We start from the raw sequence: 14,592 nt of genomic DNA, 5'->3' as shown, positions 1-14,592 counted from the left end.
ATGACAGCCACATGGTAGACTATGTTGGGACAAACAAAACCTTTCCGTTAACGCTCATCAGAATATTTATTTATACAGCAGGAATCCGATGAGCTATAAACCTCTTTTTCACAGATGTCCAGTCGGGGCAGGTGAGAATAATACAACACAACACAAAAACTTGACAGTGAAAAGTATAGCAAATATATACAAATAATACTAAACTATGTTTTATCCTACCAGGTAAAGCATACTGAGCTATGAGCCTCTCATTCAGAAGCAACCTGGCAACAAATGATAGCTTAATAAACTGGTTTATCTTATAGAAATTTATTACAGCAAAATAATCAATAATCTAAACAAATTTCGATTTAAAGCTTTCGTGACTGCAATGATTCATCTTCTTTGGTTCTTTCGGTAAAGTCACGTAGAATGAGAATAAAAGAATAAATTGATAAAATAAAATAACACAATAATATTCTCACGACGTTTCGGCCACAACACAAGCGGCCTTCATCAGGTGAAGGGAGCGAGACTGTCTGGTAGAACAGCGCTGGAGTGAGAGAGCCACGTTCAGATCACGGCTTTTAAGCTGTGTGAGAGGAACAAAGAGCCTTGACGAAGGAATTAGCATAAAATTTAGCATTGAAAAGGCTGAATGATTAGCTTGTGACTGGTCACAGAAATAGCTATGTCAAAAGTTAAAGCATACACATCCGCAGAGGCACCCATTGTTAAAAGGAATTAGCATAGAATTTAGCATTGAAATAGCTAAATTAAGGCATTCGCTTGTAACTGCTACAGAAATAGTTACGTTGAAGTCAGAGCATACACATTCACCGAGGCACTTAGTACAAATCAAAACAGGAGAATTTAGCATTGAAATAACTAGGCGAATTTAGCATTGAAATAACTGGGTGATTTGCTGGTGACTGGTCACAGAAATGACTACACATCTGAGCTATTCACAGTACTATATAGTGAACCAATAAAAATTAAAATATAAATTACCTTCATGTTATCAATAAACTCTATATTCTCCAATCAGCTAAGCTACCAACCATAAGTCGTTATATATCACAATGCTATATGGCGAAAAAATGGGTGGATTCTTACCCTCAAATTTCCGTACCACGGATAGCTACGGGCCCCGTTCAGACGGACGAGTTCGTCCATGGTCGGAACAGAGGAGGGGGAGAGAGACAGCTGCGAAGCCCTAGTATACTCCATGTTGTAAACCATACCATTAACCGTGGTGTGAGAGGTATTAAGAGGCAATGCTGGCGAAAGAGCTGCGGTCTGAAGGTCATCGTAAAATTACAATTAATTAAGAACAGAAATGATTTAACACATCTTTCCAGTGGTTACTAAGCCTGAATCCATCTTCTCGGTTGAAATTGTCTCTGTGCTTGTATATGTGAATGGCCTCATGAACGAATCTCTCATGGTAGCCAGTTGGTTTGCAAAGAACCTCCGTCTTGGAGAAGTCAATGTCATGTGAGCCCACTGAATTGTAACAGTGATCTGCCACGGCCGATTCAACAGCATTAATTGATGAGAACAAACAGTTCTTGTTGAAACCCTCTGCTGCCAGACCACCAAGATTATATGGCCTTCCAAAGATACACAAAGAAGATACACCCCTTCGTCCCATCGTCTCTACTATCAGCTCCCCCACCTACAAACTGGCACGTTTTCTGGCTGATATACTGCGACCTTTCACTGGAAAAACCACCTCTGCGGTACTAAATTCTACTCACCTGGTATCGACAATCAAAGACATTTCCCTGTCCCCAAACGACCTGCTTGTCAGTTTTGATGTGGTGTCCTTGTTCACCAAAGTCCCGGTACCTGACACCATCGCTATCATTGAAGACCTGGTTCATCAAGGACTGCATACTGATGTACCCCCCCTGGTGAGACATTGCTTAACCAACACATACTTCACCTGGAATGGAACTTTCTACAAACAAACTGAGGGCACCCCAATGGGCTCCCCCCTATCTCCGGTTGTAGCCAACGTATTCATGGAAAAATTTGAAACTGACGCCATCCAGACTGCCACTCTACGCCCGACCTTATGGAAGAGGTACGTTGATGACACCTTTGTCATCTGGCCACATGGCCAGCCTGCTCTAGACCAATTCCGCGACCACATCAATTCCATACACCCAGCCATCAGATTTACCATGGAGGTCGAAAAAGATGGCAAACTACCCTTTCTGGATGTCTTAATTAAAAGGAGACATGATGGTTCAATGAGCCACTCTGTCTACAGGAAAGCTACCCATACAGATGCTTACTTGAAACCGGATTCCCACCACCATCCATCCCAGAAGAACTGCCTCATCAAGACTCTATACCATAGAGCCCAATGCATTTCCGACCAGGAACACATTACCAGTGAACTCAAGCACGTACACCAGGCTCTCAGGGCTAATGGCTACTCCGACTACACAATCCGCAAAGCCATCACTCCAGTCATGAAGAAGGATCCTCTTGTGGAGCCACTCAAAACCATCACCTTACCCTACATTGCAGGGGTCACTAAAAAGATCTCCAAAATCCTGAATAAACACAAGATCCAGGTCCGATTCAACACAGTACACAAAATCCGTGATTTAGTTCCATCTGTAAAAGATGCTCTTCCAGACATACAGTACCCGGGCGTTTACAAACTAAAGTGCCTCTGTGGTAGTAGCTACATTGGAGAAACCAAAAGACATATCTCGGACCGCATCCGCGAACATAAAGCAGACTTGAAACACGGTAAGACGAACTCCTCGGCCGTGGCAGATCACTGTTACAATTCAGTGGGCTCACATGACATTGACTTCTCCAAGACGGAGGTTCTTTGCAAACCAACTGGCTACCATGAGAGATTCGTTCATGCGGCCATTCACATATACAAGCACAGAGACAATTTCAACCGAGAAGATGGATTCAGGCTTAGTAACCACTGGAAAGATGTGTTAAATCATTTCTGTTCTTAATTAATTGTAAATTTACGATGACCTTCAGGCCGCAGCTCTTTCGCCAGCATTGCCTCTTAATACCTCTCACACCACGGTTAATGGTATGGTTTACAACATGGAGTATACTAGGGCTTCGCAGCTGTCTCTCTCCCCCTCCTCTGTTCCGACCATGGACGAACTCGTCCCTCTGAACGGGGCCCGTAGCTATCCGTGGTACGGAAATTTGAGGGTAAGAATCCACCCATTTTTTCGCCATATAGCATTGTGATATATAACGACTTATGGTTGGTAGCTTAGCTGATTGGAGAATATAGAGTTTATTGATAACATGAAGGTAATTTATATTTTATTTTTTATTGGTTCACTATATAGTACTGTGAATAGCTCAGATGTGTAGTCATTTCTGTGACCAGTCACCAGCAAATCACCCAGTTATTTCAATGCTAAATTCGCCTAGTTATTTCAATGCTAAATTCTCCTGTTTTGATTTGTACTAAGTGCCTCGGTGAATGTGTATGCTCTGACTTCAACGTAACTATTTCTGTAGCAGTTACAAGCTAATGCCTTAATTTAGCTATTTCAATGCTAAATTCTATGCTAATTCCTTTTAACAATGGGTGCCTCTGCGGATGTGTATGCTTTAACTTTTAACATAGCTATTTCTGTGACCAGTCACAAGCTAATCATTCAGCCTTTTCAATGCTAAATTTTATGCTAATTCCTTCGTCAAGGCTCTTTGTTCCTCTCACACAGCTTAAAAGCCGTGATCTGAACGTGGCTCTCTCACTCCAGCGCTGTTCTACCAGACAGTCTCGCTCCCTTCACCTGATGAAGGCCGCTTGTGTTGTGGCCGAAACGTCGTGAGAATATTATTGTATTATTTTATTTTATCAATTTATTCTTTTATTCTCATTCTACGTGACTTTACCGAAAGAACCAAAGAAAATCTAAACAAATGTTTGTGAAAGTTATCCCATCATATCAGATGTTTATTAATGTCCTTCCTTTTGAGAAACCTAGACCATTATCGCTCACTAGGTGGGTTAGGATTGAAAACTAGCTACAGGCAGTCCCCGGATTATAGGGATGAAACTACAGTAATTAAAGAAAACGGTACGGGAGGCACAACTATTTCCGGCTATGGGATTTTATCTAGATTTGGGGGAAATTGTTGAGTTTCCGACATACGGAAAATTCAGGTTGCGGATCTTCCTCGGGAACCTAATGCTTCCGTAACCCGGGGATTGCCTGTAAGGAGGGAGCATCTGATATCAGTCTAAATCTCTAAGTCTCCAATGTGTCTGCTAAGGTGCGCGTGTGTGTGTATGCAGTGTGTCTCCGGCTCGTCTTCTTTCTTCCTTGAGTGTCCTTTGTGTAGTCCGAGCACTTCGGAGCTCTCTGTGTGTTCTTGATGCCACCCAGTTTGAAGACTGAGAGTCCTCGATGTCCACTGGGATGGCATTCTACTCTGGTGACCTACACATAGCACACATCATCACCATCACAATTATTCCACTGGCCAACAGGACACCACAGAAAACTGCCTGTCATTGAAACTACCTAGAGAAATGAATTGCACCGAAAATGGCTGATAACTCACGTGGTAACCACCTTCAAAATATAATTGTGGGCCGAGTAAGAGTGCGTACAACACTGTCAGACAACACTGTTTGACTTAGGGTAAATTCTCCAGTTTGAGGTTTTATGGTTTGTGAAAATACATCATGAGTACAACTTACCGCATATAGAAGAGGATGTAGGCCTGGTCTTGAAGCACTTCTGACTTGGCGACTGGCTCCACGTCAGCATCGTCCATTCTGAACCAGCTGCCATTGCTGACCTGAAGGAAAAAATACATGTACACTTAATTACGATCATTACCCAATTGCACCTGACTCATTTAAAAGCCAGCCATAGTGACAGATCATGAAAGTGGAATATTATATGGAAGTTAACACGTGTACTCATATGCTTCGTGTGTGTGTGTGTATGTATTATCATAGAGGGAAACAGTAGCGTAGCGGTTAGCACATTGCACTACGAACCCGGCAACCAGAGGTCAATTCCCGCTTACGACGTAACACCAGTGACGATTATCTCAACTGGTCGTGGGCCTCGTTCCCTCGGTCCACTCAGCCTCAAATGAACACATGGTGCAATATGTAAAAATTACCACTCAGGGGACAAAGGCGGCCGGGTGTAGTGCTGGCCACCCACCCCCGCGTGTGTCATTCTGGCTTTGACAGGTGCTCATGAACAGCACTTGCCCCAACAGTCGGGTAAGGCTATATGGGGGATATTTGTTTTTTTGTTTATCATGCAGAACATCACCTTGTTGTACGAGTAGTAGTGGCCGCTATTGGTGGTGGTCCCGTGGTGCACAATCACCGAGTAGAGTGAATAAAGTTGCGACTCTTGCACAACCTGACTAGACATGAACGGCCGTATGTCGAGTTTTTCAGGGAAGAGGAACTCCTACAAGGGATGAGGGAGGAGACAGTGATGGGCCAAGCATTAAAAGAGAGGAAAATAGGGAGCTGGCTAAGCAGGGGCAGAAGAAGGGAGCAAATTAACGTATTGGCGGTACACTGGTGCACCGTATATATAAAAAACTAAAATCACATTTTTCACGATGATATATTTTCCAGCGATTCCCAACCCATTTCAGGAAATTTTGTGGGGCTGCGTCAAAATAATTTATCGTGATCTCAAAGCAGTCGGAAGATGAGTGTCGGTTCACATTTTGATGTTCTACTGTTTTATGAGGACCGGTGTGTCATGCTGCACCGGTGTACCGCCAATACGTCCAAATGACAAAAAACGTTGAATACAAAATATATCTGAATATCAGTTTGCATTCTGTGCAGGAAGTAAAATTCACCCTGTCGATTTTGTGCCCAAACTCATCGTATCGCTTAATGGTGACGATAAGCACATTGGGCACCACGTGCAGGCTCACTCTCTTTGTTGATTTCCCCACGCGTGAGCACCTGTTCGCCAGACAATAGCAACGTTAGTTTACGGACGAGGTGCGTGTTTCATCACACACTGTATAAATGGGGATATACACGAACGTTTAAAGGTGCACGATGGAAGATTGCATACTCACATTCCACATCTGTATTCTGAAAGATTCTCGGTCTTTGTGAATTCATACAAAGCCTTCACCAGATCCAGGGATTTCTGTCAAAAGCCAAGAAAGCACAATCATGGAAAATTATTACTTTGAATAGAAATTCAGAAAATAATGAGCTAAGTGGCTCTCTGCAGTCAACTGGTTGTGGTACATAAATATAATGAATGACAAAAAAATCGACATCAGGCTGCAGCCTTCCCAATTCTTACGTTGATATTAAGAGAGATGTCAAGGCAAGAGTCCAACGTGTCTGAGATGCTGAAGCACTGCGTGCACTCAACTGTGAAAACACATAATATGAAAACATACAATATTACTGCTGCACATTGCATAATCATCAAAAGTATTCACACGTTAACTGCCTAATATCATGAAAATGTTCAAATACCACCAACCCAGATGCGACTATAATTGTTATTTAAAAACATATTTGGTGAAAGCAGCAATGGCTACTAAATACATTTATTGTTGATACTGTGTTGGCAGTGGTGCCCTAACATAAATCACAGGTACTCAACACATTCGTCAATAGCACTGCCTTACAAGGAAAAATATGCAATTGGTGACATTTTAAGGAGTGATCTTTATTCATAGCACAGAAGCCAGACACATAGGGTGGGCTACGAGTTGGATACTGCACTGTACACCACGTGGCCTGATGAGAAATTACATTTGGCGTACAGAAACCTTTGATAAACTCTTGCGTAATAAGCATGTGAAATCTATTTCCGTATTCGGCATCTTTTCTCACTTGTGTAGTCAATGATGATCGGGATGGTCTGCTAAAATTGTCACATGAATGATGACATAAACTAATTTGTATTCAATGTTAAAGTTTAAAATGTTGCTGGCAGATTGCATGTTGGGTAGCCTCGTCGCAGCGTGGTCAAAGAAATAAGCATTAGCACAATCCAGTTAATGATGCTCGTATATTGTATTATATTTTTATTATTTTATAGTTTCCCTTCTACGTGGTGACTTCACCGAAAGAACCAAGAATATGAATCCCTGCAGTCACGAAAGCTTTAAATCAAAAGATGTTCGTATAGTTGATGCAACCCCTTTTAACCTAGAGAACTCCACAGGAATGGGAGTAGAGTGAATGATATAACTTGTAAACAATGAAAGAGAAACGGGAAAGGGAATGCATATTTTGTGCATGTGTGCTTATGTCCTTGTGTACGTGTTTTTTTTACATCTACAGAGAATATAAGGTTGCATGCGAGAGCTTGCATAGCCCAGTATGGATTGTGAAATTGGGTGAAATCACTACTTAAAGGGTGAATGTTTCCAGAAGGGGCACAGGTACCTACCTCTCGATTTCAGGTACCCCCTGAAGATCTGGTGGATCAATGTTGGGGTCTCCATGTCAATATTCAGCCTGGAAAAACACGCAATGAAACACACAGACAGCTACTCCAGAGGCAATGTCTTTACGAGATGAACACTCGGGAGAGTTACATGTTTTTCCCTACTAGTATTAACTCGCTGAAGTGGCAATGTCTTAACTACCTCGCCAGCTATACAGGTCATGGGTTTGATCCCAATGCTGACGCCTGTAAATTTGCAGTTTGCATTCTCTCCCTGTGGTTGCGTGTATTTTTTTTTTATACGAGCCCACCGATTTTTCCCTCCATATTTAGAAACATGCATTTAGTGTATTTGTTAAATAATAATTAAAATAAAGTGAATACAAATATGAATAATAAAATATACAATTAAAAAAACAAAAAACCCACTAATGTAGACTGGTTCTTAATCGGAGTGAGCGTACTGCCAGTCTATAATGTAGACTGTAGCCTGGTTTTTAAGCTTGGTGAGCGTATTGGCAGTCAATAATGTAGACTGTAGCCTGGTTATCCTGAGAACATATTTTTTTCTGAACAATCCAGGCATCCATGTGCTGGTATTGTGCAACTATTTATGGAGTTTGCTGGGGCATGCAGTACTTACTGGCTTTGGTTGAAGAGGCAGGATTGGTGCAGCGTATCTATCACGTAACTCAGAAAGACATGCGCATCTTCCTGCCTGCCAAAACACAGGTCCTCGCCGATGTCTGTGTGGAAATGGACAGAGGTCACAGATGATGTGGTCACACAGTTGCTGGCACAGTATATAGCTTATGAAGTCCCTCATCAACTAAATTGGAAGATTTGTGGGTTAATCACAGAACTGGGTATGGCTGGCAGTGTTTAGAACGAGCATCAAGAGAGTAATGCAGGACCGGAAGAACATCCGATGCATTGGAGTTGTAAAATCAGTGCTGACCAAAACGAGTAATTTTCTGTTCGATATTGTATACAAAAACTGATTCAAACTGCCCTTTCAGGAGATCTTGAGATGACCGATGTTTCAACGTCAAAGACACTTGGGAATTGTGCTGGAACTTACTTTTGAAATTGAGAACTATGTCGATGGGATCGATGGCCATGCCCCGATTCATGAAGGTGTTGAAGACGTGTTTCTCCAACAGACACATCATGCAAAACTCAGTCTGTTTGCCTGTGAAGAGGGGCAGGGGTGACACACAGTGAAAATACAAACCAATCGCACAAATTGCCCAGCCGCGCACAGCCAGGTAATCTACACAACACTCGATTGTAGCTCGTCTCGAATGCAAAATATCTTGGGAGAACTCACAGGTCCATGAGTGATCGCTGTAAAGCAAAAAGTTTGCCAGCGGCGCCGTGTACGTGAGGCCCTGCAGGCTGGCATTCACGAAACACGTATTCCCGAGGTTGTTGAGCCCAGCACCCTCATGTAGATCCTCCTGCCACTTGAGAACTAAGTTGTCTGTCGCAGGTGTTGTGAATTCTAAAGATGGAATGCTGTCCTCATCTGCACACATGACATGATGGAAACACATCATTAACGTTCACAGCACTTTTATTATAACTCACAGCACTACTGAAGGGAATGGTTTACAAATTGGGTGTCTTAGCCTGTACCCGTGCTGGCATTTTTTTTGTGGTGCTGTTAGGTAGACACAATCCTCTTCACCAGCTGGCGAGATGCAAATGTATTAAATGTTTTTGAAGTGTTCAGCACTAGTAATCAGAATTGCCTGAAGAGCATCTTCAGCCTGTAAGTTTTACATCGACAGCAATGGCTAGACAACCACAGCAGCGTGACGAGATATCAAAGTGTACGTATGTGTGCACGTTGAACTTCTTTCACACCATGCGTAGCCATCCATACTAATCGGAGGGACAGGGTCACGCCAGCAAACACTTACCTCCCGCATTAGGTTTGTGCAGCCCAGTCGTGCTGGACTCGGTCACGAAAGACACGGCGGATGGAACGGTGCTGTGTTGGATCTCCAGCCCCTTGTCATCTGCTGCTGACACCGCCGGGGGTGATGTGGATGCCTCATCCTTGACGACGATGCTGGAGATGGTGTCCACTTCTGCCTGTTGAATACTCTTGGCCTCCTGCTACGGCAGCAGTAAAAGCAGCCTTAAGTCACAGACACGCATCGCCACTACACTGCAGCATTGCTCAAACTGCTAAGTGCGGATTCTTATTTCGAACAACATGGCAAGCCAATCTAATAATGGAGACTCTGCTTTTAGATACCAGGATCTATCTTTGTTTCCAAAGAAGTTGGACAAAAACATACTCTGTCTAAATTCTCCTTAGTGATATTCTGAAGACGTTACTTTAAAAAGATGCATGTGATATCACTTGAGCGCAAATACAGACCCATATGGACACACATTCCCATACGGGTATACATCCCTTCATACGCCCTCCCCATTCTTGCAGTGCGTGAAATTGGAAATCATGCATATTTTAAATACTCAAATGGCTTAATGTGCTATTCATGCAACGGTTAGCAATCTGGTGTTATCGTACGGAATTTGGTGCCACAATTTCCTGGCATGTCAGTAGAAATACATCCTTCCCACCTTTATTCACCCAGCAGTATAAATAGGGACACCACAGGTAGTCGATGGACAAGCCATGTGTGTTGTGGGGTCAGGTGTGGGTGCTCCCACATTTTCCAAGATGTTTGGTGGGTGTAGAAGGTGAGTTTCCTCTCGTGCAAACCCAACCGCGAGCAATCGTATGATCAAACAATTTCAAGGCTGCACCTTTACGTGTGGACTGGTCTTATTTGCAAGTTTTGCAACGTAAACTTTAATTTTTTTACCTTAATTTTTATCAATACTGATCTATACTACAGGTTTTCTTCTTGTTAGATCGTGTAAATATATAAATGTTTCGTTAAACCGGCCACAATCCGACACAGCCAATTTGTAAGGTTTACCACTTAAACAGATCGTGCCAATTCGTTACGAGTACAGCACACCGGTGTGTTGGAGAGCCAAGCCACAACATTTACAATCCGAGTACGACGTTTCGCCGGTAATCTAACCCAAAAGAAAAAAAAGAAAGGACAAAACGGTATTATGGATGATTTTGGTCACGAAAGCATACGTGATAATTGAATTTTGCCTAATCACCTACTGTGATTTATCCTCCCTCTTTGCTGCTCCTACAGCCTCCCTTACCTTAGTCAGATGATCTGCATTGCTTTCTTCAGATGATGATGTCTCCTCACCGTCCTTCCCCGCACCTCCGAGCAACACGTTTGCCTAGGTACGGTGCAAAAGAAGTTCAACATGCATCACGACTTTAAACTGGTGTTGCAGCTTTCAAAAGACTCGAAAGGGGGCTGCCGTTTTTTTCCTCACTTTCTGACTCAAACTGTTGAAGCTTTCAACAACGTGAGCCTGAAATTTTGATTTAAAGCTATCGTGACTGCAGTAACGATAAACTGCCAAATCGTTGCGCGTGGCGCCAACGGGGTTTTAAAGAAATAAATAAATGGATAAAATTCACCGTTTTTAAATAAATTCATGCAAACCAACACACCTGAAGACGACCGTTTGTGTTATGGTCGAAACGTGATAATTTTTATTGCTTTATATATATTTTATTATTTTGTTGTTTCCCTTCAACGTGACTTTACCGAAAGAACTAAGACCGTGAGCCTGCTTTATGTCGGCTTTAGCGTCATACTCTGTGGGAAGATTATCACTTGGCTCAGCGTAGTTTTTAGGTAGTTAGTACGACTTTTAAATTAATGTAGTGCTTCAGGCGTACCCTGTCCATATATATAGGTAAACCAAATGAACCTCTGAATTGATATTTTTCGTTCTCCAAATAACAAAGAAATTGTTATTGAATGTTTCTAGTTATTAGCAGACTCTGTTAGATGTACCCAGTCACCCGCTGTGATTTATCCTCCCTCTTTGTTGCTCCTACAGCCTCCCTTACCTTAGTCAGATGATCTGCATTGCTTTCATCAGATGATGATGTCTCCTCACCGTCCTTCCCCGCATCTCCGATCAGCACGTTTGCCTAGGTACGGTGCGAAAGATGTTCAACATGCATCACGACTTTAAACTGGTGTTGCAGCTTTCAAAAGACTCGAAAGAGGACTGCATCTTTTTTAATCTGATTCAACGAATCTGACTTCTGTCCATCAGATGATGATGATGTCTCCTCACTTTCAGTCTCAAACTGTTGTTGAGGCTTTCAACAACGTGAGCCTGCTTTATGTCGGCTTTAGCGTCACACTCTGTTGTAGTGCTTCAGGCGTACCCTGTCCATATATAGGTAAACCAAATGAACCTCTTAACTGCAATGTTTCGTTCTCCAAATAAAAACGAATTATTGAATGTTTCTAGTTATTAGCACAGACTCTGTTAGATGTGCCCAGTCACCCGCTGTGAGTCATCTCCCTCTCTGCAGCAGATCTTACTGCCCTTACCTTAGTCAGATCATTTTCCTTGTGTCCAACGATTGATGCCTCCTGACTCGTTGACGTTAAACTGGTGTTGCAGCTCTGAAAAACGCTCTCACTGGAACGGCTGCTCACCAGACTCGAAAGAGGGCTGCCCTTGCGAACCGTAGCAGGACTGCCCAGCGAGGTCCCAGCATAGGTGTCCTCATCATCAGAACTGCTTCGGCAACAGCAGCATAGCTTTTTGAAAAACGTTCTGAATAATTTCTTTACACCTTTCTTCATGGTGGCCATGCCACCAATGTGCCAGAGCACCGAAACTTTCCAAAAATTTTTATCACGAGAACGCCAGAGGGCAAGTGAAGACACCTCTGCTTCCCAAGAAATCCGAAGAGCCTGTAGGATGTGACGTCACACGCCGGACTGCAGTGACGTTACAATACGACACCTTATGAGGAGTGTCACTTGACGTCACGCGCCGGACTGCAGTGACGTTTCAATAAGACACCTTATGACAAGTGTCACATGACGTCACAGACTCCCGACTACACCGACGCCACACAACTGCATTTTTAATCTTAGTTCTTTCGGTAAAGTCACGTAGAAGGGAAACAATAAAATAATAAAAACATAAAACAATAAAATTCTCACGACGTTTCCACTGCAACACAAGCAATCATCATCAGGTGTGAAAACCACAACAAGAAAATTTGATGATGATTGCTTGTGTTGCAGTCGAAACGTCGTGATAATTTTATTGTTTTATATATATTTATTATTTTATTAATTTATTGTTTCCCTTCTACGTGACTTTACCGAAAGAACCAAGAATATGAATCCCTGCAGCCACGAAAGCTTTAAATCAAAATTTAACTGCATTTTCTTGTTGTGCTTTTCACACCTAATGTTGATTACTTGTGTTGCAGTCGAAACGTCGTGAGAATTTTATTGCTATATATTTTTATTATTTTATTGTTTCCCTTCTACGTGACTTTACCGAAAGAACCAAGAATATGAATCCCTGCATAGTCACGAAAGCTTTAAATCAAAATTTAACTGCATTTGTTGCTCAAATAGCTTTCCTTGGTGCTAATTAACAGAGCTATTGCTTGCCTGCATTAGAAGCGTAACATCACACACAGCCCACTGTATGCGTTAGGTTTCACTTAGCATTAAACACCAGAATCCACTCTAGCAAGAATTCCATCCTGGCATGGAGGACACCTTGCGGTACATTACAGGTTTCCCAAAATTCCACTTTTATTAATTTACTCCCAATTCAAATTGTTCTGCACTTGTGACATGCTAAGCAACTAACGCTGTCTGATTGGCAACACACCTGCTCAAGCTCTGGGATAACAGGTGTGTGTTGGGCATCAGTGCTTGTCAACTTTGCTCTAATTAGTGTATTTTCTAATATTCAATAACGTATTTAATTACTCATTGAGGTTTAATGAGCTCACCTGTCTCGATTTTTGTCCAATTGTTGCAGATACGAGTCACAACACTTGATTCATGTGCAGTGATATCAATGTGAATTAAAGTGCTCTGTTACCAATAAAGTACAATTTTGACTGGAGAAGATCAATGGGTGGGGTTTGGGAATCTGAGACGGTACAATCACGAATGTTAATCAAATCTACATATATGAGGGCTTAGCCTGCTTCACGTCGGCTTCAGTCGCACAATGTAATTTTTTCAAGTATTCAGCACGGGGTTTAAATTAATGCAGCGCTTCAGGTTGACCCTGCTGAAATGTAGCTGTTGTATATGTGGGTGTGTGAAAATTGATGACAAATAATTAAAATTAAATGAAATTCGAAATTTGCATAATTAATAAAAAATTATGTTAATTCGTGTAATTATGCGTATAACTATGCTAATTAGAGAGGTGATCGTATTAATTTATACGAGTGGTTGTGTTAATGATAGCCTTCATGATAATCAGGTCCCCGCCTCGTTGACGAGGTGGGGTTATCAATCAGGATAACGCAATCAATCGTGTGCAGTTACCCTAGTGTCAATTCGGCCTCGTTGTCTAACTTCGTATTATTGATCAGCATAATACAATGATTCTCGCTTTAACACTCCCCGAGTGTTCATATTTTAGGTCCCATGTTCACATCGTTCGCTTTAGTTTAATGAGTGTGGATTGGTGTGTTTATAGTTTAGGTTCCCGAGTTCATATCTCGTCGCAGGATACAGATCTTATGCAAAAACTTCAGGAAAGAATCACACGACCACTTCTGTATTAATCAATTTATTTTCTAATGAAACCTTAACTATAATATGTATGTGACTCTCAATCTCGGAACTTCAACACGGTATCCACACGGTATCAAGACAGTATCATCAACGACTGTACGATTTCACTTTGATAACACATGGACCCCGCATAAAGCGATTGCTGTTAGTGAGAGAGAGAGTCAGAACATGCAAATGCTATGCTACACAAAAGCTTATACATTATAATATGAACGATCATTATGCTTGAAATGGTCAGCACATTATCACAGGCGATTGATTAACATGCACCGGTATTCATATAAAAAGACAATCAAACAGTTATTATTTCCAAAGGCATAAATGTAACAACAGATCCACCGGACAGAATATAAGATTACCGAAATGGCTTAGTGTGAGGGTATGCGGCGGAACGTGTTATCTCACGGGAGATTAATTAATTAATTCGTGAATAAGATTGTATGATCAGAAAATCGGTTTAGCACGATTCCTCCCCGGGAGCGTAG

At 42.0% G+C, this 14,592-nt stretch overlaps 1 protein-coding gene and 1 long non-coding RNA gene across 2 annotated transcripts; both read right to left on the bottom strand.

Annotated features, from left to right (window-relative positions):
• Nucleotides 1-4,417: 4,417 nt before the first annotated feature.
• LOC142929663 (ubiquitin carboxyl-terminal hydrolase 36-like) lies at nt 4,418-9,875 on the bottom strand. The gene is made up of 12 exons (XM_076071368.1): nt 9,837-9,875; nt 9,326-9,524; nt 8,731-8,928; nt 8,482-8,592; nt 8,044-8,146; nt 7,404-7,471; nt 6,300-6,370; nt 6,064-6,137; nt 5,836-5,944; nt 5,286-5,429; nt 4,694-4,794; nt 4,418-4,430 (listed from the first exon to the last, which is right to left on the bottom strand). The coding sequence occupies exons 1-12, from the start codon at nt 9,873-9,875 to the stop codon at nt 4,418-4,420; spliced, it is 1,230 nt and encodes a 409-aa protein (XP_075927483.1).
• A 718-nt stretch (nt 9,876-10,593) lies between these two features.
• Nucleotides 10,594-12,253, bottom strand: LOC142929724 (uncharacterized). Its single transcript, XR_012945879.1, has 3 exons — nt 11,870-12,253; nt 11,374-11,457; nt 10,594-10,688 (listed from the first exon to the last, which is right to left on the bottom strand). It is a non-coding gene; the product is annotated as an uncharacterized LOC142929724 (long non-coding RNA).
• Between the last annotated feature and the right edge of the window lie 2,339 nt (nt 12,254-14,592).

The sequence above is a fragment of the Petromyzon marinus genome, chromosome 33 (genome assembly GCF_048934315.1).
Source record: "Petromyzon marinus isolate PM22_M1 ecotype Great Lakes invasive population chromosome 33, UKy_Petmar_22M1.pri1.0, whole genome shotgun sequence".
NCBI classification, from domain to species: domain Eukaryota; kingdom Metazoa; phylum Chordata; class Hyperoartia; order Petromyzontiformes; family Petromyzontidae; genus Petromyzon; species Petromyzon marinus.
This window is presented reverse-complemented; position numbering and strand designations above follow the sequence as displayed.

What these genes read in the sequence shown, in the direction of transcription:
- LOC142929663 (XM_076071368.1), bottom strand. Translation starts at nt 9,875, where the DNA reads ATGATTTCCAATTTCACGCACTGCAAGAATGGGGAGGGC. An exon ending in CAGCGATCACTCATGGACCT is followed by an intron (nt 8,593 to 8,730) that starts GTGAGTTCTCCC and finishes CCCTCTTCACAG; the next exon opens with GCAAACAGACTGAGTTTTGC. An exon ending in ACATCTCTCTTAATATCAAC is followed by an intron (nt 6,138 to 6,299) that starts GTAAGAATTGGG and finishes GGCTTTTGACAG; the next exon opens with AAATCCCTGGATCTGGTGAA.